Raw genomic sequence first — 26688 nt, 5'->3', positions numbered from 1 at the left:
CTGGGAAGTGACAGAGAATAAATGACAGGGAATAAATGAAATTTTTAGAGAAAAACATTCTTCTCTCTTTGTCCCCTTACTTAAGACATCCTGTGCGATGCTGTGGCCTGACCAAGGTTGCATTTGTTTAGAAGTTGATGAATTTCTGTAAAAAGGTTTCTGTTATGGCGGGAATAGGTCTTGGTCATAGCTGACTAATTGTAGCTATCCAAGATCTTGTGGTAGGCAATCACTAATGAACACCTGTAATCAGATGTTACTCAGGTACCACTTTCTTGATGTTCTTCCCCAAAACTCCATTCATCTTTGTAAGCTGTTTTTGAACTGACAGAAACTATTTCCAAGCTCCTATATACTTTGTATTCATAGGCTGCAAGATCACATTTCTGTTGCATTAAGTGCATCTGAGAGAGATTTTTCACCGATTTCTGGAGAAACAGTTCTCCTATGATGATTGTGCCAGCTTTAAATTCAGTATGTTGTCTGCTTGCATGTAAAGGCTTTCGTTATACTGGACCATTAAAAGCTGCTTGAATAACAGTGGAGTTGGTATTATGGTCTGGTAAACTGTGCTTACAGACTCAGAAGGTATTTCTGCTGTGGCCTAACTGCAGTTCACTGGGCATTGGCTGTGCCTGCTGGGATTCCCATAAGAATGGTATTTCTCTGGTTCCTGGAAGTTATGTTTAGTTTTGCAAATTTGAAATTCTGACAATAAGAACTCTTTCCTAAATGCATTCCTATTTGTGATTTTGGTTAAGTGTGTGTATGCTATCTGTATTTGAAATTTTAAAAGCATTTTCACTTGATCCTTTTTACATGCTGCATCAAAGGCATCGAGTATTCTCAGTTTTTTCAGTCTGCTTTGGTTGAAGAAAGAGTTACTTTTGTCCTTGTAGGCTTTAGCTTTTTCAACCACACAAGCAGGCTTTGTTGGTTCTTTAGAAGGTGCTTAAACACTCTCTTTTTCTGTTTGTATTGCCCATTTGCAAGAACATTTATATTTGGCCTAGGGCATGTGGCTTTCCCAGTCTTACAAGGTTTCTTTACTGTCTCAGGAGCGAGAGGCCTTTTTTCTAGGTTTATATGCCTGGTCAGTCTGGGCTTGTCATTCAGCCCTAGTATGCAATAATCTGCTGGATATAAAAGTAGAAGAATATGCCTATCCTGTCCAAAAATTAGAGGTAGCAGTGCCAGAAAAATCTATGGAGATTTTGAAAAAAGCATGAGAGTACTTGAGCGGGAAGATCCTTAACCTTGAGCTCCCCAGGTAGTCTTGCTTGACTGTGGATTTACAAATCTTGAAAATACATTACTGTTACTACTGAAGCATAATTTGGCCAAGGGCCTCTTGCTTGAACTAGCAAAAGTATCTGTTAGGAGAAGCTTGAGGCATCAGACTAACGTATTCTGGTTTTGAGTTGTTTTTTGGGTAATGCGCTGTCATTTATATTCTGGCAATGAGAATTCCAATACCATTTTCTACTCCATTCAAATAAGATACAGCTTCATCAAGCAATTTTTGTTCTGTCATATATATTGGCAACAGTTCTTCTGTGTCTACTAGCTTCAAAGAACAGGACTCTCAGAAGCTGCAACAGCAGTTTAGATCTGTCCACATTGGCAAATAGTACAGTACAGAAGTAGTGGATTTGTAGAATTGAAATGTTTGGTGCTGAGGACGTAGCATCCACACTGCACATTTTGAGCAGTTTTATTTTTAGGCTAACTCTGATCTGGTCCTGTGGACTAAATATCTATGAGTATGTGGAATTACTGTTTAACTTAATGGAAATCCAGTTTGTATGCTACAAGATACCTTTTGATGTTGGTTAAAGTCCAGTAGATAAAGACGCTGGGGACAGTTGCTTTGAAACTCCATTCCTAATTTGAACTAGAACACTGATAGAGATGCACCCTGTTTTCTCCAGTCATCAGTCTCTATCATTCCTAATATACAAAGAATGCTTCATTTCCTTGTGAGATCTCATGTTCTCTTTCTAACTCTGTTCCAAATTGCATAGTATTAGGAAATATAAACTTTCCTATTGTGTGTATAACATAATAGTGCCGTCCTTTTTTTTTTTTTTTTTTTTCTTCTTTTTTTTTTAATTTGTCAAGGAGTCAAACATGGTCCTGGCCAGACTCAAACGTGGTAAGAGTTGTGGGCTCCAGTCTGGACAGATGCTGAGAGCCGTAGACCTGACCCTTTTTTTTTTTTCATTTTCTTTCTGTCTGCTAATTTGGTCTATAATTCATTACATGGTAAGTTTTTGGTACATTCTAGTTCCATTTATGTACTTTATGATGCAGTGAAATAGTTAACAAAGTTCTTTTATTCTGTTTCGTCTAACTAGACTATTAGCATAGTCTTTGGGAAGGAATATCTCTCTAATAAATCAAGCTATTTTGCAGACATTTGTGGTCCCAACGTATTTCCAACTTCAAAACAGGGTTTTGAAGACTAATTAAAACAGCCTTAAAGCATTGCACCTCTACCTTAAAATTTTGTTCTCTGATTACTTTGAAATTAAAATGGCATTGCGTACCTCTGGCTAACATAACATATTTCTCTTCGTTTGAATGCCTGCTTATTTTTTGATGTAAAATCACAGAAGATTGGAAAATTACGTGTTAGTCATTTTGAATTAGAGCTTGATGCTTCCTGTGTTGTTTCCACTTTTCCATTTTCTCTAAGACAGTGATTATATTCATTTTCTGTTGGTTACAGTTGATTTAGTTATAAATGCTCATGGTATATGGAGGTTTATTTGTTACATGAATTTATCTTACAGTGAGGAAAGGAACACAGTGCAGCTTCAACTAGCAATGTGTCTTTCATCATATTGAGGAAAAGAATACATCTGTCAACTGAGAACAATAAGTAAAAAACATTTAAAAGTGTGCTCAAATAGTAATACACTGTTCTTGCAAGATAATTCAGTGTAGTCAGTGGCAGTAGACAAGACTCCCAAAGCTCATCAATGAAAATACAAATATATAAAAGTCACTGGTTTGAAAGCTTCGACATTAGTGTGCTTCTGGATTCTCTTTAGGTGATGAAAAGTAAGAGGAATTGGAGTTCATTAAAGAGATAATGAAATTTAATGACAGAATTGCAATATAAAATTATGTGGTAAAGATGATGAAAAATCTTGATGTCAGTGCTGCACTTGCAGAACTAGATGTTTGCTAGCAAGGTGAATTACAGCATCTAATGGTAAGCAGATGGTTTGGCAATAAAAAAGAAAAATACGCTCACATCAAGTTTACTAGGAGTATGAAAAATACTGTGTTTCTGCCTGTCAGTCATGCTTGGCCAATACACATTTATTCCTTTGTACGTTTTGTGTTACTATATTTCTTCTTGACCAAATTCATTTGAAAACAACTATTCAGACTTGGAGCTGAATTTCTTTTTGCACCTTTTTTTATGAATCCTGATCTATTGCATTATAAAAAAAACTAACTTTCTGCAGCAGCGTTTTCATGGACCTGCTTTTTGGGGGCTGTAAATCTCCTCTGTGACTGAAATTGCAGCATGGAGTACAGATGATCCTGTGAATTAAACTACTTGTATGTATCAGATTCTATTTCTATTGAATAATAAAGATTTCACATATGTTCCATTTCTATTCATTTAGTAATGAAACTGAAGGCTAGTTGTGGTGCGTAGGGGACATTATATATAATGCCACCCCTGACCCTAACTTTGAGAGTCTTTCAGAGAAAGAATAGTGGCAAGTGACTTTCATGTTTATCATGTCATCTCCCTTTGCGCTCTGAATATCTGAAGTGATAATAATGAAGCATAGCACTGTACAGACAGTTGCTTAGAAATGCAAGGAAAATGTGTCTTCTGGAACAGCATCATTTTACCATGAATATATTCTTCATGTCAGATTTTGCATTATCCAGTAGTAAAAATCTCGGGGGTATTTTTCAACTTTAATTAATATTGTGCTGATGACATATATCTCCCCTGAAGAAGCTTTTTTTTTTTTTCTTCTTCTTTCCAAGATTTCAAGTATCACGAGACTCTCTTAGGGAGCAATCAGATATTAATTGGCTGTTTATAAAGTGCTGTTATTGATAGCAGTCTAAGAGGTCATCTTTTAGGACCATTTCCAACTTATAGTGAAAGGGAACATTGCTGTAATAATAAGGAAAACAAAAAGCTTTCCTAGCAGGTAGGAAGCCACCAAAGAACCACTTAATTATTTTCCTCAAAAACGTTAATTCTCAGGTGAGATGTAGGTCTCATTCATTAGTTTGCAAATCTGTGAGGAAAATTGTGAATTTGCAGATTCATGCATGAGGTGGTTTGCTTTAAACAGATCTGTCCTGAATATACCCACTACTCATCTCGTATCACTGAAACAGAGAAACAGTGCATAAAAGTGAACAATTTTAAAATAAACATCCTCAGATTAAAAAGGATCTCTGTCTCAGCTGGGTTTTTGAGAATACAAGGTAGAAGAAAATAGAGAGTTACTGGCCTGGATCCAGAACTTTCTGGATCTGATTTGATGCTGGACTGCTGTTGCTACCGGGGAGACTAGTGACTGTTTTTATCTTGATGTATAATCACAGTAGTTCCAGATTTTCTTTGGTAAATAACGTCCCTTTTCAGAACTAGTTGCTGATGAGCAGTTGAATCTTTAGAAATGTGTTATGACAGTCTCTTGCATTTGCTGCATCATAATTTCATTGGCTACCAGTAACACTAATCTTATGCAAAAATTTGAACAATTACTTCCTTGAATGTCTTAGACTTGAGTTACAAGAAATTTGGAGCGATGTATTTTCTGTGTTCAGTACCTAATCTGAAGTTTTGCCCGAATGTAGGGCACATAGGCACAAGAAAATGATGACAAGCTACTTAACTCCTAGAGAGTTCACTGTCAGGTTTTTTTGGACATAGGTATTGTTGAGTTTTGCTGAATTTGTGGATTTATTCCATAGTCTTAGATCCTGGCACTGGATTATCTTGATTTACGTTTATATGGTTATCAGCTGCAATCTCGGTTATAAGTCCTTGAGAGAATGTTCTGGTCTTTAAGATAATTAAAACAAGGAAAACCTAATTAAGGTAACATTGGTCTAGCCCTTAAAGCTCTTATACCTGCTTACTGATACAGCCTGTGCAAAGAGTGATCTCTCTGCTGATAATACCAATTGTTTATCATTCTTGTCCATCTCTCTGCCACGTGTGTAATTCATTGTCTGTATGCCTTTTGGCTTTAGCTTATTTTGGGAGGCGTGGGGCGTGTTGGTTTCTGTTTGGAGACTCAGTACTTTAATTACTTGTTGAGTAACTAATTTGTGACTAGCTTGCTGAGCACATTTTTTTGGTTACGTGAGTTTATTATTGTTACTGAATTAAATATAGTTTCAATTAAATATTTACAGTTATTCTTTGGATTCTGCCAACATAATGGAACATTTACATTAAAGAGTCTGCTTAAAAGAAAAAAATGAGTAGTCAGGGTCTGACTGTTCAGCCTGCGTTGGCTTAATACTGAGTTTTATTTTGGTAGCAGGTAGATGAAGATAGTAGTGTGTTTTCTGGAATTAGGCATTGGTTAGTTAGTTATTTTTTCATTTTAACATTCTAAAAATAATTCTTTGGTGTTATTATTAGAAAAAAATCGTGCAAGGGAAAACGACAAAGGAAATGTTTGACCTTTGTATCAATATGTTCCTCATATCTGTATTTTAAATGGAAAAACATAAAAATTAAAGTATTTTAACGATTTCTAAAATTAATATTGAATTTGGATTACATGGCTAGGTTATACAGAGCACTGTATATCACTATTAAGTTTTGAGACTAGTTACTATTTAACAGCCAAATGCTCTAGAATTCCTACACTTATTTGGATTGTCTGAAAAATTCACTGTTTTTCAAAAGTTTCCAGGGAAAGGTGAACTGGAAGTTACGTTGATTTCAGGGTATAGTCACAGACGCTCACACCCCTCTTCCACCCCCCGCCCCCAAAATGGCACACTGCCTGCATTTTATGGTGATTCTTACTTGTTTTGCACTCACGTATCCCACACTCCCACGCAGCATTCCTCTGACGGTTGTGATCCTCTCCTACTCAGTACAGCACTGAAGTGATGTCAACTAGTGCATCAATTCTTATCTCTTTATCACTCACTTGAAATAAATGTAGCTTTATGTTGTGTCTTAATTTTGACTGTACATACTGGGCAACATAATTCATATATGCTTGGGCTCTGAAGTCAGCCTAAGAAGTTGGAAGGCAGCTTGATGTGCTAGAGAGTGACTTGTGAGGACATACTCTGTGTAATTTCCATAGCATACTCTGATTTTATTTTAGAAATATGGTCAAAAGAAAATAGTGTTAATTATGCAAAAGGAAGATAAGCTAGTAGGTAGCAGCAGAAGGGAAATAGCGTCATGCCGCATGCTGCTTTACTGGTTTGAACAGTAGCAACAGAAGGATCACAGGAAAGACTGTTTAGCTACAACCCTTATCAATGCCAGCATGTTTAAAGGGGTTGACTGACTATCAGGAAATGTGTTCACAATAGAGCCTTATTCTTGGGACTGATTTGTGGACAAATACTGTTTTATGTACTGCCAAACCTTTTAAAAAAGAAAATAGAATGTGTGTGTGTGTTCTTGTCACATATTTGCCATCTCTGCAAAGAGGGAGCAAAGGTTGTGGAACAACGTTTGAATATAACTTATTTATTCCACAACCTTTAGAAATTTAAGCAGTTAATATCTGGAGTGTGTGAATCACTGCTGTTGAATCTTAATTTGTGTCTTACAAGTTTTTGGCAGCAAGTACTGAAACATGGGTTCAGTATTAAATGTTTTGAGATTCAAGATAAAATTGCAGTAACAGATGTTATTTCCAGTTTCTCCATGATCAATAATCCACCTTATCGAGTTAAACTCTTGATGCACATCAGATTTATTGTTGAATATCAGGTTTATAGTACACAGTAATGTGACACTTTCAGTGTGTTGATCTCTGTCAATGACATTCCTCATTGGTATAATTCCGCACTTATAACTTGCGTGCGTGTAATTGCTGAGTGAGGCTCCAGTCCTTAGTCCAGAGGTTTACACTGTATTAAAAATGTTAGGTGAGTTGGTTAGAATGACTTATATCATGTCATAACTGCAACAAATAATTTTTTTAGAATATCATAGTGACACAATGCACCTCAAGGGTCATTATGCAACTCAGGGTACTGGAGCAACTTCTGTTCTATTAATTAATAATCTTTCTCACATGTCGCTGCAGCTTTTCTCATTTCCTGTATGATATGCTGAGCCCAGTTAAATTCTCGTACGCATCTTTCCCTTCACTGTGCGTGATATATAGATAGGCTTCCAAGGAAAGTTTGCAGTTTAGAACAGTCACTATCACACTAATTCTCCATCTCTATTCCTTATCTTTTGTTGCTCTGGTAAGTATAATAAATGCCGTACACAATACATAAACAAAAGTGAAAAAAAAAGGTAAAGGTTTGGAGAAGAACGTGTCCATTTCAGTAATGCTGGAATGCTTTTATTAAGTTGGCTGAGAGATCATTTATTTCATTATTACTTAAAACCTGTGGCAAAAATATTATTTTGCAGGTACCTTAGACTGAGCTAATATGCTTTCTTTGCCTCACTAATGGAAGTAGTAGACATGCATGAAATGAATAAAATGTTATTAATTTCCTCATGGGAACATGGTGAACCCTGTTTTTTAAATTGTATTGTAATTTGTTAAACAGTGTTGTAGCTTTTTAGTTTTAAAAATAATGGTCACAGTTGTAAAACCCAAACTGAGTAGGATCTGTGACTTCATATATAATAAAAAAATCGGTACATTAAAAAGTTGGTACATTAGAATTCTCTGAGTATCTTGTTTCCATGCTGTTGTTCTTACATGTAGGTTGTTACTTTGGGGGGAGAAGGTCAGAGTTTTTACTGCAGTGTTTGGTGATTTGTCTTGATAAATTGTCTTTTGTTAGCAAAGATCTGAAATCTTAAGAGTAACAGTATGTGACTTTTATTTTTAAAAGGACACTTTTATAGATATGACATAGTCTGATAACAAAAAAGAGGTTATATTTTTCTATGCATTTACTGTCTACTGTTTCTCTGTTGTAGTGCGGTTGGCACGTTTGCTCGAGCATTGGACTGCAGTAGTTCCGTCAGGCAACCTAGTTTACACATGAGTGCAGCTGCTGCTTCCCGAGACATCACACTGGTAGGTGGCTTCTTAAAAACCCTACATTTTTTTGTATCTGTGAATGCAACAGTATCTATTACTCCGGAATCCCTGTCCTCCGGATATCCGTTTTCCTTTAGATCCCTGCGTGCAAGATATGTGTGTGTATGGTAGATAATCCTATGTGTTTTCTGTTCGTGTATTGGTGCTGCCTTTGTAATCATACTGTAAATCACTTGACTGTAGCTGAAATCTATTTAAATATAATACCTTCATATGTGATACTTTGCATGGCAGAGTGGATAATACACATTGTATAGGGATTCATTCAGTATAATTAATCAATAGTGTGATTTAAAGTATGTGGTAATAAAGCTGATACGAAATGGTTTAGATGTGTGTGTCAGTAAATTTTATAAAGTATAAGCAATCTGACTTTGTAAGCAACTTTTTGAAGAACATTTTACTTAGGATGTCCTTAGGATGTTTGCTTAGTTTGTTAAAGTATTCACTGTAATGTAAGCACCTGCATCTTCTAGAGAAAGTTAAAAATATATCAATTAGAGACCAAAGTTTTGTCTCTACATATTCATATTAGCTGAGATGACAAGATGTGCTACAGTAATAAAAGCGTGCCAGGAAAACTATGTGAGAACAAAAAAATCTTACTGTTTCGTAGAATCAAGTTTGACTTAGATTTCCAAAGGCATCAGCAGGAGTTGTTTATTATTTTAAGTATTTGTGTACAGAATCATGAAGATGATAGTTAAGGCTAAAGTAGATCTGCTGTTCATCAGATATTTAAGTATTTGAACTAGAGGACACTCGATGAAACTAACAGATCAGTTTAAAATAGTTAAGGTGTACTGCCTTATAAAGTGGCTAGAGAGCCCCTGGAGTTCAGTTAGACAAAATTTTGTGGGAACAGACAGTATGAGCAGGTTAAAAAAAAGGGGTTAGAAAAATTATGGACCATGGGTCCATAAATGGGTACTGAGGAGAATAGGAGAGGTGTACTGTCTGGCATTTCTCATTCCCAAGGTTTGTAGATGCTGCTGAATGAAATGGGAGTTGACCTCAGACTGTGGTTAGACTTACTTGCATATTTTCTTCATGTGATATCCCTTGGTGCTGCTGTCAGAGTCTGAATGCTTGGCTAGATGGATGACTGGTCTGATTCAGTAGGGCAGTTCTTATATTCCAGGTAAAATATATTCATTAGTATTACGAGAAAAATATTTAATTTCTTACATTTTGCGGTGTACTCAAAGGCTATTAAACAGGAAACTGATTTAGTCTGGACTAAGGTAGTGTAGTAAAGGCAGTGGCAAAATGTAATGTTTTCAGTAATACTCAAAATGAATTTTCTGTTTCACTTGCTGATTTGACCTTACCAACACAATTCTGTTCACATTAAATGCTTTATTTTTTCCATCAAAATAGTTCTTTAGTTTAACATTTTTCATTTTACGAAGATTTCATTGGATTAAGAATTTCTAATAAATCCCACACATTGCACATCTTTCTTACTGTATTCAGTGATTAATAGTGTAGATTCATCCTTATAGCAATTTCTTCTTATTTGAAAGTACATGTGCAGTGCTCTAATAAAGGGATACATTTAGTGTTTGAGTGCCATAGAAGATCCATTAAGTTCCATTACGCTTAATGAAAGGCATCTCTTACAATGAGGCACCAGAGGAGCCACCCCAGGTTTAATTATTGTGTCTGTCTGTTCTCATTTTCCTACCCCCTCAGCTTTTTTAAACGCTTCTTTTTTGCTCTTTGGCAATATACTTCCTTCTAAATTAAGAAAAGACAAATTTGTCATTATAGTTGTTATTCTTTCAGATGTTCCTGTGTTAATTGGGAGCACGTTTTCAGCACCAGTTGAAGTTAGTACAGATGTTTGCAGAACTTGTGGTGTATCTTATTTATGCTTTGGAAGGGATTTAGGTGCGTAACACTAAGAAAGTTATACTGTCTGTATTCTTAATGCAAGGCAGATAACCCTTGCACCCGAAGTGCTATTAATGGGACTTCCGTACGCCACACCTGTGGCTTTCCAGTATTCCTAATCAGTTGTTTCAATTAGAGATGACTGTAAACAGGCTGATACTAAAAAAGAATACAATAAATGCGTAGGTTATAAACATGAGTAAATTCGCAGTGAATGTACGCATTAGGGAAGTCTTGCAGCTTAACAGCAAGTGAGAGGCTACTTTCAGGCTTCCTTATTTTGAAAACATGGGAAAGGTAACGAGACAAGGCAGGAAGCTACCAATGCTTTTAGAAAACCCTACTGAAAGACATGAAACAATGTGTGTTTACCTTCTTCGATGATAGTAAATGTTCTTTTCTTACAGTGATAAAGATTTGTGAGACAGCCAGCCAACTGAAACTTGCATTTCTGGCCTTCTGAAAGACAGTGTTTTATTTTATAATGAAAATTCATCTCTGAGAAGAGAAAGAAACTGGGAAGACTTCCTGTTTCGGATTCCTAAACGTTGCATAGTGCATACACTGACAATGAGAGCCATTAAAGCAAAGCACGTTGATGGAATCACTTGCTCCTTGTGGTGGGCTTGTTTGGAAGAGCCCGTGCTACTTTACTGTAAGGATGTAAATCTGGTTTTGGATGTCTCTTCAAAATGAAAAGCATGAACAGGTTTTTCCTTTGCATTTTGAACGGCATCTTTTTAATGATTTTTGTTACGCTTCCATATATGTGGCTCCTAAGATAAATATGCTTAAAAGATTATTGAATTATAGAATCCATACTTTGTTTCCAGTTTCAGTGCATTGTTGGAAGCAGTTCAGTCTAGTTGATTTAACTGACTACTGAAATTGCAGCTGGTTTGGGAACCGTGTGTTACAGCCTGTTTGCAGCGTGCCCTGTCATTCCCTTTCTTCCCAGCTCCATGCAGCCCTTCCTTAGCTTTTGGTGGATAGTTTCTTCCTTTACCTACTTAAATTTGGACTTGAAGTTCCCTCTATCTGTGTGGCTAATACCTTTCCTCTGGTGGGGACCCCCTGTATGTTCAGGACAGTATGGTCTGAGCAAGAGTTCTTAGGGAAGGGTCGTTCTTCCTCTGTCCTTCAAGCTCCTATTTGGGAGAGACAATGACGGTTCTTCCCAGCCTTCTGCTCCTTAGGTATCAGGTACCCACTAGTTGTTTCTTGCAGTCCTCTCATCCTTGGGTAAAGCAGATAAAAAGGAAATACTCCAAGACTTTTTTGTCTTGGGCTCTAGTAATGTCTTCAGGCTGCTCTTGTTTTGCTAGCACAATTTACTCACTGCAGTGTGGGAATTTGATTACAGGTAAGGGCTGACAAACCTGCAGAAGGCAGAGTGTGTTATCGTGGGAACTTGTCAGTGGTCTTCTATCACAGAACAGCTCAGTGAAGACAGTACAGAGTTCATTATGAATCTTTTCTTTAGTAATACCAAAAAAAGCTTTATGGAATCAGATGTTTATTATAGATGGAAAAATGAACATAAGGCAAGAGCAAGATCCTGATTTCTTCACTTCTGTTGTCATTTTTAAGAAAGTTGGTATCAGTGAATAGATCCAGATTTAGCAGCTGCTTGGAAAATGTCCAGAATGTGCTGTTTTCCACAAGGGCTGCAATTTAAACAAAGATTTAAACCTTGTAACGCATATAAGAGTTCAATCTTTAGGCCTGGTTTATTCATTCCCAGAGTGATAAGCAATAAATCCGTGGTTTCATTTTATATTCTCTAATCTGAAGATTATGGATTTTTAGACATTATGCTACGTATTTCCGTATTAGAATACTTCTATACATATTAGAAGGCTTCTTCTCAAGGCTGGTGAATTTGACTTGAACCGTAAGTAAAATGACATCCTGTAGGATAACAGTGACATTACTTCTTGCAGACAAAACAATTCAGGAATCTTGTGCTTGATAGCTTTCAAAGAGGTATATTGAAAGCTGGAGAAAGGCTTTAGCCACTCATAGGAGATGGCAGAAGATAAGGAGAATTCATTATTTACTGTACATTTGTATGCAGAAGCTCAACTGGAATTGCTTTGTAAGTGCTATACTGACACATAATGCGAGAGTGTTCTTTCCTTGAAAGGTTTTCGGTGCCCCCTCTCTTAAGGTGAGTTTAGGGCTGTGTGAGAGATTGCATGCTACAGTTACAGCTCATCGCTGTGGTGGGACAAACAGGTGGAAGACTGATGTTATGCAGTCACACGCGTTATTGCACTTTATACCTCTAATACCTCCTTCAGCACAACAACTGAAGATTGTGGTGATGGGGGCTTTTGGGACGCTGAGTCAGAAAGGCTTCTTGTATGTTGCTTGATTTCCCTGCGGGTGGACTTGTGATGTAATTGCTTACTTTTCGTATTCCCCATCATTGGTTACTCATGTGAGCGTTCAGTCTTACCTCTAAAGTGAAATGCTATAACTTGTTCGTTTTCTGTTTTCCTCTTTTATGAAGGAAAGTGAAGTAACCAAAGAAACCTCAGTTACCCATGTCTGACAACAGAGCTTAGCAAGGGGCAAAAATCTTGCTTGTTTTTCAGTATGATGATAATAAAACCAATAAATGGCTTCCTTCCCCAGGAATGAGAATATTGAGCATATAGATGTCTGGGCAGCTGTTGAGCTACCATTTAGAACTTCTGTTAATTGAAAATGGCCCCTCAGTCAATATATGCCACTGTCTCTCTTGGCTTGCTTGGAACCAGTTTCTACCAACTAAAGATTCTCTAGAAATGTTTGCTAGTAATTTGCAGGAACTACTAAACTAATGTCATTTTTAGTAAACATTTTATTAAGGCATTTCCTTCCCCAAATTAAGGAATAAACAATTTATTTTCCCTATGGTCCACAGCAGAAAGCCTATGATATCAAGATAGAAAGTAAGACATTGAATTTGCGTTAACTGAAATGGACTGCTGTCTATTTAAAAAAGTTTTTTATTCTGTCCTTCTCCTTTCTAGTTTCATGCAATGGATACACTGCATAAACACAACTATGATTTGAGCAGTGCCATCAGTGTTCTAGTGCCACTTGGAGGGCCTGTCTTGTGTAGAGATGAAATGGAAGAGTGGTCAGCATCAGAAGCTAGTTTATTTGAAGAGGCATTGGAAAAGTATGGCAAGGACTTCAATGACATTCGACAAGACTTTGTAAGTACGAAAGTAGTACACTTTTCTGTTACTGTGTTTTCTCATGGGTGAGCATAACCGCTTTCTGTAGGTTTGGAAGATTAGCTAGAGGAGAAATCTGTGTAGCTGATATATGTAATTAACATACATACACATTTTATCTGCCTGAAAGTCAATGAGCTTTCTTGTTCAGTGCCGTTCTTTGGAAAGATGTTGGCAGAAGATAATCTGTTTAATGGTTTAATACCAGGTAGGATGTCTCATGCTGATATGTTTTGAAAAGGATTTTTACAAGGATTTTACAAGCATCTGAAAAAGTTCCAGCAGCTTTTCAGAACTTTTCCACAATTTCCAGTGAGATTCATTAGCAGCTGACATGGCTGACTCCCCTGAGTGTTTTTGGAAAAGCTGGGGTTTCCTTCTCTAGTTAGCAGAGAGAAATTTATATTCAGATAGCTTTTAAAGTGTACTACAGGGAGTTATTTTGACATATTAGGTATTTTGGCACTTTTGAAAAGTAAAGGAAATGTTTTCCAGTATATTCTAACTGCACTGGTTTTGGTACCGAAATATCAGACTTACAGGGCAGCAAAGCTTTAATTTGCTGAATTCTAATGCAGAGTAATTAAAAGAAATTGATTCTAACACTGGTTGCTGGAACTGCTAGTAATTTGTCTGCAAATTTTTTTGCAGGTTTCTTGGAGAGCCTCTTTCTTTCCAGGAAAAAGATTTCCTCTGTTGCACTAAGTTCAGGTTGGGCTTTGTGAAAAGGCTAGGATTTGAGCCAAAGGAATTCCGTTACTTAAGACTGAAGTCAATTGAAACATTTTCACAACTCTTTCTGCTTGACTCTGAGAGCTCAGATTTTTCTTCTTTGCAGATACTACTAATAATCTTTGTGAGGGGAAAATTACACTCTTTGGTAAACATAGAAGTCCTTCCAACTAAGAGTGCAGGACAGTGGGAGGTCTTGGCACTGAGCTAAGCTGTCTTTTCTTCACTTTCACAGTTCTGAAATGAAACAGATAATTGAATGAAGGTGGGAAGGGAAGGCTATTGTTTTTCTGAAGAACTGACATTTTAACAGGTGTATTATATCTGCGTGTTATTTTCGAGATTCCTAAGGGAGAAAATGTTCACTGCATTCATCCCATAAGGTTGAAAATTGCATCATGGATGAAATAGCTGTGTTAAGTTCAAGAAAATATGATTGGAAAAGAATATTTTATAGAGTTTTAGAACTGAAATCTTAATGTAAACTACAATTCCTTATTATTTCTCATACAGATAAATGGTCCTCAGCTGTAATTAGTACAATAGTTCAGTAGCTATGTCTTCTAACTAAATGTTTCCTAATACATAGTATTTGGCTTTTCAATGACTGTTATTTTGCTGTAAAATGTGCCTGTCATAGGGAAACAAATAATTATGCAAACATTCATACGCCCAAGAGGAAAGCTTCCCAGAGGACTAAGAGAAAATGACTGTCTCAATGTGTGTATCAAGTAGCCAGGAAGTATTGATGTGCGTCTGAAGTAGGTGGTTGAATTATTGGGTTTTCAGGATGAGGCGGGGTTGTCTGGCAGGCAGGAAGTCTTTCCCTGCTGAATTCTGCTACTTAAATTCCTAAAGACAGAGCCTAATTATGGAATAGTCAATATTACATATATAGTAAATGTTTTTCCCATGGAAATTTTATTTATTTAATTTTTTTCTAAAATTAAATTCCATATTTATTAAAAGTTAAGTTACTAAGTTCTTCTGGAGCTTAACTTTCTGAGTTAAATCCTTGATTCAGTTAAATGAGTAGATCTTTCTCTTACATCATGAAGGCAGAATCTCACTGCATGAACTGACATTCAATGTGGAGCTCAAGCATTAAGCTATAAACATTAAATATTAGCAAGCAAGACAATTATTATAAATTAAATGGTGCAAAGGAGTTTACCTTTTTTTTAATAGAGAGGAGAAGCTCATTTGTTATCAAATTACCAGTCTAGCCTTTGAATAATCATTTTCATTAGCTCTTGGCTCATCATTATAGGAGCTCATTTGTTGAGGTTCTGCTGTCTTTAAGAACCTATGTGAATCCTAATCAACCTAAACTTTTTAAGTTAATTGAATTTACTTAACGTACTTGAATTACTTCACATCCCAGGGTAGTAGAATGGAAGAAGACTGAATATTTTATGTTCTCCAAATATAACTATTTTCCTAATGGTAAGAGACAGTTGTTATGCTTGTTAATTCTTAGTTTTTCATTATCAGCTGTTCTCACAAATCTGTAACTGTTACATCTCAAATATGGCAGGAAGGGCCTTGGGAATCAGACTTGAACCGTTTATAGGAGCAACTGTTTTCCAACTTCAGAAAATTGTGGAAACATGCCTTGAAGTTAACATGTTCATTTTATGATACTTTATAATCCTTCTTTTTTCCTGCTGGTCTGATTTGAGTGGTCCATTTTTATCCTGAAGAAACTGAAAATTCCCTCTCCCTCTCAGTTTTTGTACTGCTGACACCTCTTTGTTAATTTTCTCCTACAAAAATGTCACGCAGATGGTCATTTTTGCTTCTTTCAATTAGTATTTAATAGAATTTGGTCATGAGAGTACATTATTCTATGGCTGTTCACAGCTTCTCTGGCAGTTCAGAGCAACCTCTGGAAAATTCATGTGCCTCTAGTGTGTTTTGTCATTTAAGTGCGTAGGTAAACAGAATACAGAATATTCATACTCAGTCTGTCAAACAGGTTTTCTGAGTTGTGAATCAAAGTGTAAAAGGATCATGGTTATCCAGTCCAAGCACCTTAATTATCTTTCTTTAACTGTAGATGCCTACTGAGTGAATGAACATACTGGTGTCACAATCATAGTTAAAACAGATTAAAGTATTTTCTAGAGAAATGTCAAACATAATCTGTAGCATGACTGTGTTAATAAGTGTTCAGGAAGGCAAATAAATAGGAGAAGCTAAAATGTGCTGGTTGACAATGGCAGGTAGTTGGGGTGACAGTGTTTCATCTGGATGCCAGGAAAAATATGAACCTAGAGACTGAGAAGCAACTCATCTGTCACCTCACACCAAACGCATGTTCCTTTCACTGGCCTTTTCTTGGGCAGATTTCTCTTAAGGCATAATTTACATGAGAAAGTAAAAGGATTTTAGTAAACGGAATTGTTTTGGTATCCATTGCAACATCAGCTTATGCATTTGTTACACTGCTACATGTTAAATGCAAATAGACAAAACTGCTATTGTTTGGACCAGGGATTTACACGCTGTGGTACAATGCCTCAAAGAGATTGCACAGCTGAGTCTGGACCTGAATCCTAGCTCCTGAAAGGCAGAGGTGGGAGCCAGACTCAGTGCCTCTAAGTATCTGCAAGCAAGCAGCTTGAAAAACTGGCTGTGAGCTCCTGCATGCTGGGAGAGGCAGCTTGGTGCAGTGTTCCTCTGTTGCTTTTAGGAACATAATTAGAGGTTCAGGAACATATGCGTTTGGCTTAGGACATGGAGAAAGCCCCAAAGCGAAGTGAATGAGGTTGGAAAGATAATGTTTCCACATCTGTATTTTCTGGGATTTCTTAAAAATCATCCTTATTTCTGGAGAGTAGAGAATATTAGCGTTAGTGCATGCCTCTAGAAAAAACCACGCCTGAAATAGTAGCTTGTTTCCAGGTTATGAAGAAAAATTGCATGAATTCTGTAAGAGAATTACTAATTTAAATGATAGAATTTATGGAGTTAAATAGGTGATTCAGTAGTAATTAAAAATGGCTGCTGTATGCTTAATTTTCTCCCCTAAACTTAGGCTAATACATTTTCACTTTACCAATGAACATGTGCACCCAAAATAATCATCATCATCACTTGCCCTGAGTTTGCACAGAGATTTTTGTGAAATAGTCAGTATCACTCTTGTTGCTCAAGGTAGCATTTGTCCCTAGCATCCTTTTGTTTCTTGTTTAATGGTCAAGAGTATGCAAAGGTTTATGCGAAACTAGTGGTATTGTATGAGCAGATGAGTTATTATGGGACTTGAAAAAACTGTGAACTAAGTACAATAACCGTTGTATTTTTTTAAGAGTGAAATTATCATGAGACTCGAACAGAGTCTTGTCAAGATGATTTATTTTGGACCTGATGTTGTTCTCCATCTGATACACTTTATAATAGAGAGATTACCGTCTGTGTTTCCTGATGGAAATCTGGATTCTGTTTTGATCATTTTGTTTAACCATATGGCTTAAACAGAATAAATTACATTTGGATGTATAATATTGTTGTAATTCTGCATCTTTGTTAACTATAAGAAAAGATTGTATATTATTATTAGTAATATGTATTTATTTCCCTATGGATTTTAATGTAGGTATTTAATACATTGACATTTTACTATTTGTGTATCAACTATACTTGATTTTAACATGTGTTTAATAAGATGTGGACATTGCAATTTCTTGGAACCACTTCTAATTCGTAACAATTGTTTTTCAGCTCCCTTGGAAGTCGCTGACTAGCATCATTGAGTATTATTACATGTGGAAAACCACTGACAGATATGTGCAGCAGGTAATTTAATGGGTATTTCAGCATGAACCAGTCTGCCACGTTCTTAAAAAAATCTGAACTTGTTAAAGCATAAAAATCTTGTTTGCATTCTTAAAAAGAGATACAGTGGGAGGCCTAAGGTAATATTTTAGGCTATAGACCAGTGGTTTTGTGCTGTTCACAGGGTGCATTGTCAAATCCTCTGATGCCTTCTATACATCATGTAACTGAAGAGCTTTTTAAGTCATTTGTATTGTATGCTGGTCTGTAGCAATGTGATTCCTGGTTCTTACTGCAGTATGGGATAAGAAGGAAATGAGCTCCAGAGCAAACGCTTTAGGCTGTAAAGCTGTGCATGGGACTGAAGGAAAAGAAATATACACTATGTTAAAGGTGACTGCTAATGTTATGAACCTTTTATTGATATTCCATGATAGAACATTACTTTGGCATTACCAGGATTTAAAAACAAAATAATTGAGAACATTCTGCATACAGTGGATGTGTTCATCCTTCTGACAGAATGTTCAATTTTTTGGGTTGCTCTGGAGCAGAAACATGGTGAGATTATATTGGGTACCTACACCGGGATATTTTATGCAGGTTTAGGCAAAATTTCAGTGTTAGTGCTTTTTATATTGTACACTATATAGATTTATTCCTTGATTTAGATATACAGAATGTTGTAAAATACTCCATTACAATTTATGATTTAACATCTAAGTCTGTAGCTCCTTTACTTGCTGCATAATTAGTGGTGATGTATGTACAGCATGTTGAAAATTTTTTGCTGCAGTGATTACAGCTGTATTGTTAGATGGATCTTTGGAATTGTTCCCAATTTTGTTACAGTGTGTCAGAAGGATGATTGCTTCAGATTGTTCTGGTTTATTTGAAAGTGTTTCTACATCATCTTGTTAGGGTATGGAAAGTAAGGGAAAAGTCTCTACCACGTAGTAGAGTCTTGGACTATCACAAGTACCTTTTAATTCTGTGAATAATACAAATAGAAAATAATACAAAAGGCATGTTTTTCTGGGTTTGTCTCCATTCATTTCACTTTCAATGCTTTTTTTGCACTGTTAATCTTTATCCTAGAAAGGTGTTGCCAGCAGAGATTTGCTGTGGTGTTTGTCAGCTCTTACGAATTGGGCAATGGATGATCTTGAAGAATCAGATAAAAAGATTTTATTGATACTGAAAGCCATGGATAAATTGAAGTGCAAAATGACTTTTGTCAACACTCTTAGGTTCTCAGAGATTGATCTTGTTTCCTGTGAAATTTTTCTGAAATACTTGCCCTGGAATGGTTGGGGAAAGACTGAGACTCTCTTTCTAAAGTTCTCTAGGGCTTCATTATGATTCTGTTGCTGCAACGATCAAGGTCTGTGATGGTGTGTTGAGTTTGTGTATCCTTCCGCAGGGTTACTTTTTTTAGCCTCACATATAAGAAAAACACATAGGCTTTATGGTCACCTACAACTTGAATACTCTTACAAATACCTGTGTTTTACTTACAACTAAGTAAACTTAGAACATTGTAACTCAGAACATGGCAATAGACCACAGGATTTAATGCTTTAGACATGTTCTTTCAAGGTCATGCATGATCATCAATAACAAAACCAGTGTAGGCCAAAAACCTCATTTCTATCCTGGTTAACATTTCTGTAATCCTTCCTAACGAGAGATCAGAACTTCATCCTGCCCTTGTTTAGTTTGTTCTGGAATGGTAAAAATAATATAGTTCGGTAAAAACAATATCTGTAGGGTTTTTTCTCCACCAGAACAAGCTGTGATAATTGAATACATTTCAGAGAGAAAATATGTTCAGTGAGAAAGTGGCAATTTCAGAGTCATTCTTCTCTAAATATCATGCTTGAGGGGTAGGGCAGCTTGGGGGAATGGGAAGACAAAGAGGTTGATGTACGTTCTTGAATGTTATGCATAAAATACAGTCTCTGAATTCTAGATTGGTGTGATTTAATATGAAAATTTGCTCTTTAATTATCTTTATTTCTTTGTGTGAAGTGGCTGCATTTGTGTCAGGCATAAGGAAGGTTTCCCTTGTCATGACTGCTCCTAAATGTTATTCTTGCTTGGTAGCTGAAGGTGGTGATTTAATGGCAGTGGAGATACTGCTGCCACCTTGCCTTCAGAGCATGTTTCCTTCAAGTCAAGGTGAAGGGAAATAGATACGTTAAAGTTCTCAGTCTGTGCTGAACCTGTCTAGCAAAACTAATTCAGGCTTTGGGTAATCATTCTTGGTGATACGGCACTTTCCATGACTGCTACATTATATGGTGTTTGAGGAAGGCCAGGTGGCTCATTCCACTGAATGAAATGTGTTCTCGTTATTTGTGGTGTTCTCCTTAAAAATCTGATTCAATGCAAAAAGACTTTTACTGAGACTTTGCAACAGAAAAAAGGGAGAACATATGTAAGGATAACTACATTACTGTACTACAACAACATACTACATTTCCCTCTCATTTATTTATTTCCGCTGTTGAAAACAGTACTAACGTACTGAAATTGTCATTTCTTGGGATATTTGTCAGTTGATATTCATAACAAGAGTTCTTAAAAAGAAATAGCATTCACTTTGAAGGGTAGTTGATTACAAGTAGTAGAGCCCAGGTGAAAGGTGAGAAGCTGGGTTAGTGTAGCTTGACCTCCCCTACAATGCAGTCTGCAAGACTTGTTTGAAATAGTTACTGTTTAAGATCAGATGTAAATTTTTTTCAGGAAAAGCATCAGCTTTCTTTGTTACATTGCTCGAGCAATTTATTACCCTTATTGTTACAAACTGGTGCTTTGTTTCTTGTCTAAATGTTTTCAATTTCAACTTCCAACCTTTACAGTTTACCAGTTTTCATCCTCTAAATTTCAACAGGCAAAGGTTTCTTCTCAGAAATTGCAACTATTTGTTGATAGTTTTGTTTCCGCATCTTTTCTTCTCTCTTGGTACTTAAAAGTTGATAGGTCAGTGTGAATTCGAGCTGTGACATTTTCGGTTGCTTTTAGAGAGCAATGTTAACCATAGTTTTAGTGCATAAAAATATAGCTTATACTGAAGGGGCATTGTGTGATTATTTTGTAGAAGGCAGTATATGATTCACTTTATACAATAAAGTAAATAAAGAAGGAAAGCAATTGCTAAAATTGCATTCCTTACAACCCCCATGCCATATTAAAAGTATGCTAAAATTTAGTTAATGTCTATAGTCAGTTCTCACTGTCACTGCCATTCAGGGCTTAATACAGCTTCCTACAAATGCCTTTACATTTTGACAGTGCTTCAAGGCCTCATTTCTTTCCCTTTATTGTGTTTTTCTCTTTTGCTCTGATGGTCTTGCTAGGTGTGCAGTGAGATTATGTGTTCTTTTTGTAGAATGGGACCAGTTTGTTATGAACCTCTGTGGAACGCATGTGACCTGCTGACCTGCAGTCTCGCATGCTTTTTCAGTTTGAAAACAAATTCTATATTGTTGGGTATAATATGAAAAGGAAAAAGAGACAGTTGTGGAAAGCCTGTGGCCTGAAGCTGTTGAGCGGAAAGAGTTCACTGTTGAGAGCTCTTCTGCTGGGGATGTGAAATGTTCTCAGGTTAAAAACTACCAATTTATGAGACTTGGAGCATGCTGCTGCTATTCTTTCTCCTTGCTCTTATAAAAACTACTTAAGCAGGCACAGCATACTGTGTTTGCATTTCTGCTATGGGCCTGTTGAAGGTAGTGCGGTGTTGCCAAGCCTGGTGCTGGGAAAAGACTGCAACTACACCAGATGTATCAATGGAAGTCACTTCTGTAGCTCTGAACACAACTAGGCATCTGTGAACAGCAAAAACCTGTTAAAAAAACCAAACCAAAACAAAAAAAACAACCTATCATGGAAATAAATAGAAAAGGCCTCTCGTATTGCATGGGAATTAATTCATGGTGGCATGGACTGCTTAGGAGTCTATTTGTCATAGATTGCTCCTCAAAGATGCAGTTTTTATAAATGAGAGTTATGGTGATGGTCGGCACAGAGGCAACTTTCTGAAATGGAAAAGAGCAGTGGTTTACATGAGGGGGCTAACTCAGACTACTCGACCAGTAAAAGCTGATTAAACCTGTAATTTGCCTCATGGCTCAGGCAAGAGACTCTCAGAGCAGAGTCTTTTGATGATACTTTTCTCAAGGTGGGAAATATCTTCGTGGATTATGAGCCTTGCAAATATCGGATATCAGAAAATAGGAGTATAGCAGAGAAGAGAGTTGGCTGTTGTAGGAGAAATGGAGGACTGAATTTTAAACAGCTGATAAAGAAAGGGGGAATCTTGAGAGGCAGGCAGGTAGTGTTGATTTATTATTGCTGGATATCAGTGTCCCTTTTTTTTTTTTCCTCCTCTGTAATAAAATTGACTGTTTCAACTCCTTTTCTCTTTTTTTTTGTTCTTTTTTTTCTTCAAGTGAACAGAAGTAATGTCTTGAGTACAGGAGGCGCATGGAAATAATCTTTTTTTCCTTCATCTTTTATGTACAGACAAATGTTTCGGATACAGAGTTCAGATGTCTACTTTTTCTTGCGCCATCGCTGAAAAAATTGTCATCTTAGTTACTTGTATAATATATGGAAATAACTAAAGCTTCTCAACATTTTAGAAGTTAGTAGTACTACCTTGTGTGCAACATGTTTTGACTTTGTTGCAAGTATGAAGAAAGTAATAATTTAGTAAATTCACAGACTATCTTGATAGTAGTGTAGCTGTCCTGCTACTGCCGTGTTCCTGAGTTACAGTTTTAATGGCACATTAACGGAAGTAGATGTTTAATTATTTCTAACAGTCAGGGGACTTTACTGTTCCACTTCCTTGTACTGCTTATAAAAGACTAGCCTCGGGCTTGACAGAGCACACAAGAAGTATTGAGTTACCTGAGTGATGAGGAACTCATCGTGTGCAATTTCACTCATTTATTTTCTACTTATTTTGCAATGAAGGTTAGCCACAATGTCGTACATATTTATGTAGATGTAATTTATGTAAATTGTAATTGTCATTTTTACAGTCATCTGTGAGGCCTGTGAGTTTTACTGGGGAGGACAGTATACTGTAATTTCAAACTAATAATAAAAATAGAGAAATTGTTTTTCATGGCTTTCATCTTGTAGATTTCTACATTTGTTTTGGAGGCTCTTGTGGAATCACAAAATAGAAATAATTTAAAGATGGATTGTGTGCAGTTTTATGAAATCTCATACTTGAATATAATAAAATATTTTAATGTGTTAATTTTTCAACTAGAAACGTCTGAAAGCAGCTGAAGCAGAAAGTAAATTGAAACAAGTATACATCCCCACCTAGTGAGTATAACAATAAAGTCATTTTTTTGAATAATACACAGGTAAAATTGAAACAGTAACATGCACGATATTTTCTTAGTCGTCTTTTTAATAGTTACTTTCTTAGTATTTGTAATATACAAACAATATACAGTGATATAATCAGAAAATGCCACAAACTCTCGTCATAAGTGAAACCTTCGTACTTAACAGAGCCTGTTGTCTTTGACCTGCAAACTGCCTGTTCTGGAACAATGGGAAGTTTTACAAAAGGTGATCAAGTGCTTTGTGGACTGCTCACATGCAAGAAGGGCCTTATCATTTAAAAAGCAGTTTTTTCCAGTTTTTCGGAATCCCTGTAGCACAACACTTCATATTTGTAATGTAAATGTAAATGCAATATTTCAAAATAAAAGCAGTTGTTAATGTAGTTACATAAAATAAAATCAGAGACTTTCCCATTACAGTTTTACCTTGTTGATACAGTCTGTTCTTCAGCTAGAGACAAGAGATATTCTGGCTGTAAATTAAAGGTAGCACACAGCCCAAAATCTTTTATCTTTGAAAAAGTCTTACTAATGAAATCTGTTTTCTTCTGAGGCGTTTTTAATCTGTTTTTTTAGATTTAAACTCGATGCTGTATCTGCTTTTGTTAACATGTAGTTTACAGAAACAAGATATAATCTCTCTTTCATATTCATAATTTCCTCAAGATTATGAGAAGAGAAAGGATTACAGATTACATTCTTTGAAGCTTTCTGTGGGTATATTCAGTTTACATATATGTGAATTTCCCATTGTTAGGAGTGTTTGTATAACAGAAGACTAGAATACCAAATGAAATACTTTGAAAATTCGCTGCTGTCTTTTTGATGACTTGTATAAATTGCATACAATAGAGCTTCATTTCCATATTTCATACAGACTTTTCTCTTAACTGGGTTTAATAACACAAACAGCAGACTGTTAAATTCAGTCTTTTAATCTCATCTCTGAAGAAATGTTGTGAGTTTTAAAGCTCAAGTCTCTGATAAATGATGCCTTTTGAAAAGAGCTGAACACTCTAGTAGGAGTGTTTCCTAACCCTCTCAGGGAGGTGGCTGCTTTAGGAAAACTGTAAGATGCTCAGTCTTTATAATGCTTTTTCAATTTAATTTACTTTGTCCATGTGGACAGTTCAGGACTTCTGCCAATATGTTTGCAGTAGGGACTATTTTTATTGGATGACAAAACCTGTTTTGAAATGTAGGATTTTTGCCTTTATCTTTCTTACTGCCTGTCTTTTGCCTCCATGTCAAGACAAAATCCATAGTCAATGGTAAGAGGTGGTGGGACTTTTCAAGTCTTTGATAACTGTGCTGTCTGGGGCACTCTTGGGCAAATGGATTGCTAACGCTCTGTTTCAATACTGATTTATTATATTTGAAATCTGAGTAGAATTCATACTCAAAGCTGAATACCTTTTTGAACTTGATCATAAGTTATTTCCTGTAAAAGCAAGGTTCTGTCCTTAATACCAGAGAGTCCCTTTCAATTCATTGCTTCTCTGGAAGGTAACTAAGCAACAGATCATAACGTGGGAGATTTGATCGTGTCTCAATTCCTTCTCTTGTAGCTTGAGCCCAAGGTACTTGATAAAAGAGTATTTGGAAATTGTAAAAGTGTCTCTCACTGGATGTAGTGAAAAAGGAGAAGGTATGAGGCAGACTTGCTGGCATTTGGAGTAGAGACTTGATACAGCAAAGGTTTCTTCAATTAATCATTTTAACTAATCGTAAATATATTTTATGCTACCTAAAGTAATGAATAATCATTTTGGGAATCAGTGTATCCAGCCTTGTATTGAGAGTATAGCTTGTCAAAGGGGTAATTAACACCCACAAAGTTGGAGCTTTGGAAGTACTGTACTTAACCTAGTGGGAAGTATATTAATTCTCTTTGAATTAACTGACCTGTAAAGTCCTATTTCACTATTCAGTGTAAATTCACTGAAGTATTAGTAAGTAAAATAATCACAATAATAATGTAGTATAACAAAAACAAAAAAAACCCCCACAAAAACAGTTCTTCAGCCTTCTCAGAGAGAAAGTAGTTTAGAACAGAACCCAGATGGAACAGCCTGATATTATATGGGCGAGCTTTGCCAGGGTTATAAGACATTCACATTTACTGCAGTTGGTGGGAAGTTATGTACTTCTGCTTGAGATAGGAGGCAGCAGACTCTCTTCTAGGGTGGACAGCCTTGTAGTATTATAGGCAGTGTTACTACTCTTACTTGTTACGCTTCACCCAAAGTCCAGCCTCACCTTGTAAAGCCTTATCTGTTGACTGGAACCCCCTTAAATTCTGTGCTGTGTCAGCCTTTTGTTAATGCTTGACCCTGACACTTGGTCTTTACTAGCTTGCCAAGTAGCTTAGACCATGTGAGAGCATTTTACAAAGATCTGTAAATTTGAGCATCAAAGCAGCTCTCTACATAGCAAGTCTCCTACAGTGCTGAAAATACTAGAGGAATATAAAAATTAGTCTTGTTGTTTAGAGCAGATTTTACAGATATTGTCACCACACATCAGAATTCCAGAATTAGATTGTTGGTTTTCATTTTGACTAACTGGTTAGTAAAATCACTTTTTAAATTTTTTGTTTTGTTTTAATTTAAAGCAATAAACCAAATCCCAATCAAATATCCAGCAACAATGGGAAACCTGCTGCAGTCAATGGAGCAGTGGGAGCCTCTTATCAGGCACCAGCCTCACTAATAGGTCGGGCTTGTGAAAGCTGCTATAGTAAGTAAATTTTTTTTGTTTTTTTAATAATACAGGCATTTGGGCTAATCTTAATATGCACTTTTTTAAAAACAAATGTGTGTACTTCTGTTTGCATAATATAGAGGATAATTTTCAATAACTTCTGTGGCAGAAATAACTTTTAAGTTAGAGCTGCCTTCAATATATTCATTAAAGGTCAATATTCAAATCCACTTTATGATTACTTTTTTAACAATCCAGAAAGTACAGAACGATAAAGTAGTATTAATACGATGGCACTGATACGTTATTCCTTTACCTTCAGAATACTAGACTCAAATTTATTTTTGGTTCTTCTGTAAGGCTGTAGGGTTTTTGATTTTTTTGGGGGGTTTGGGGGGGGATGGGTGGGGTGTCCCCCTCTGTTGTTGCTGGGGGGCAGGGGAAGGGCGTGGGGTTTTTCCCCCTAGTATTTTGTTTCTGATGGTCCTTGGCAGCCTTCAACATAGGTTGTATGAGAGTAGATAATAAAATGCAGAAATGGAGAGAATTGAAAAGGCCTACCATATGAGAGTTCTTCACTGATCATTGCTATGGCTGCCTGTCTCTTAAATACTAATTAAATTAAAACCGTATTTTTTATATAGAAAGTTCCAGTTACATACTTTGTTTTTCAAATCACATTTTTTAAAGAATAGTTTTCTT

At 36.3% G+C, this 26688-nt stretch overlaps 1 protein-coding gene across 1 annotated transcript in view; it reads left to right on the top strand.

Annotated features, from left to right (window-relative positions):
- The window catches only part of MTA3 (metastasis associated 1 family, member 3), a gene marked incomplete at its 3' end in the record, with an annotated part of 101003 nt that overhangs the window by 58675 nt on the left and 15640 nt on the right, over positions 1–26688 (top strand). Inside the window, exons 8-12 of the mRNA XM_009579120.1 lie at positions 8147–8246; positions 13187–13375; positions 17855–17929; positions 23199–23257; positions 25898–26022. Of these exons, the coding sequence (XP_009577415.1) occupies positions 8147–8246; positions 13187–13375; positions 17855–17929; positions 23199–23257; positions 25898–26022 (548 nt within the window). The remainder of the gene's footprint in view (positions 1–8146; positions 8247–13186; positions 13376–17854; positions 17930–23198; positions 23258–25897; positions 26023–26688) is intronic.

Source organism: Fulmarus glacialis, unplaced genomic scaffold (assembly GCF_000690835.1).
Source record: "Fulmarus glacialis isolate BGI_N327 unplaced genomic scaffold, ASM69083v1 scaffold17870, whole genome shotgun sequence".
Classification (NCBI taxonomy): Eukaryota; Metazoa; Chordata; class Aves; order Procellariiformes; family Procellariidae; genus Fulmarus; species Fulmarus glacialis.
The sequence above is the reverse complement of the archived record's forward strand: the minus strand, read 5'-3'. Positions and strand labels throughout refer to the sequence as shown.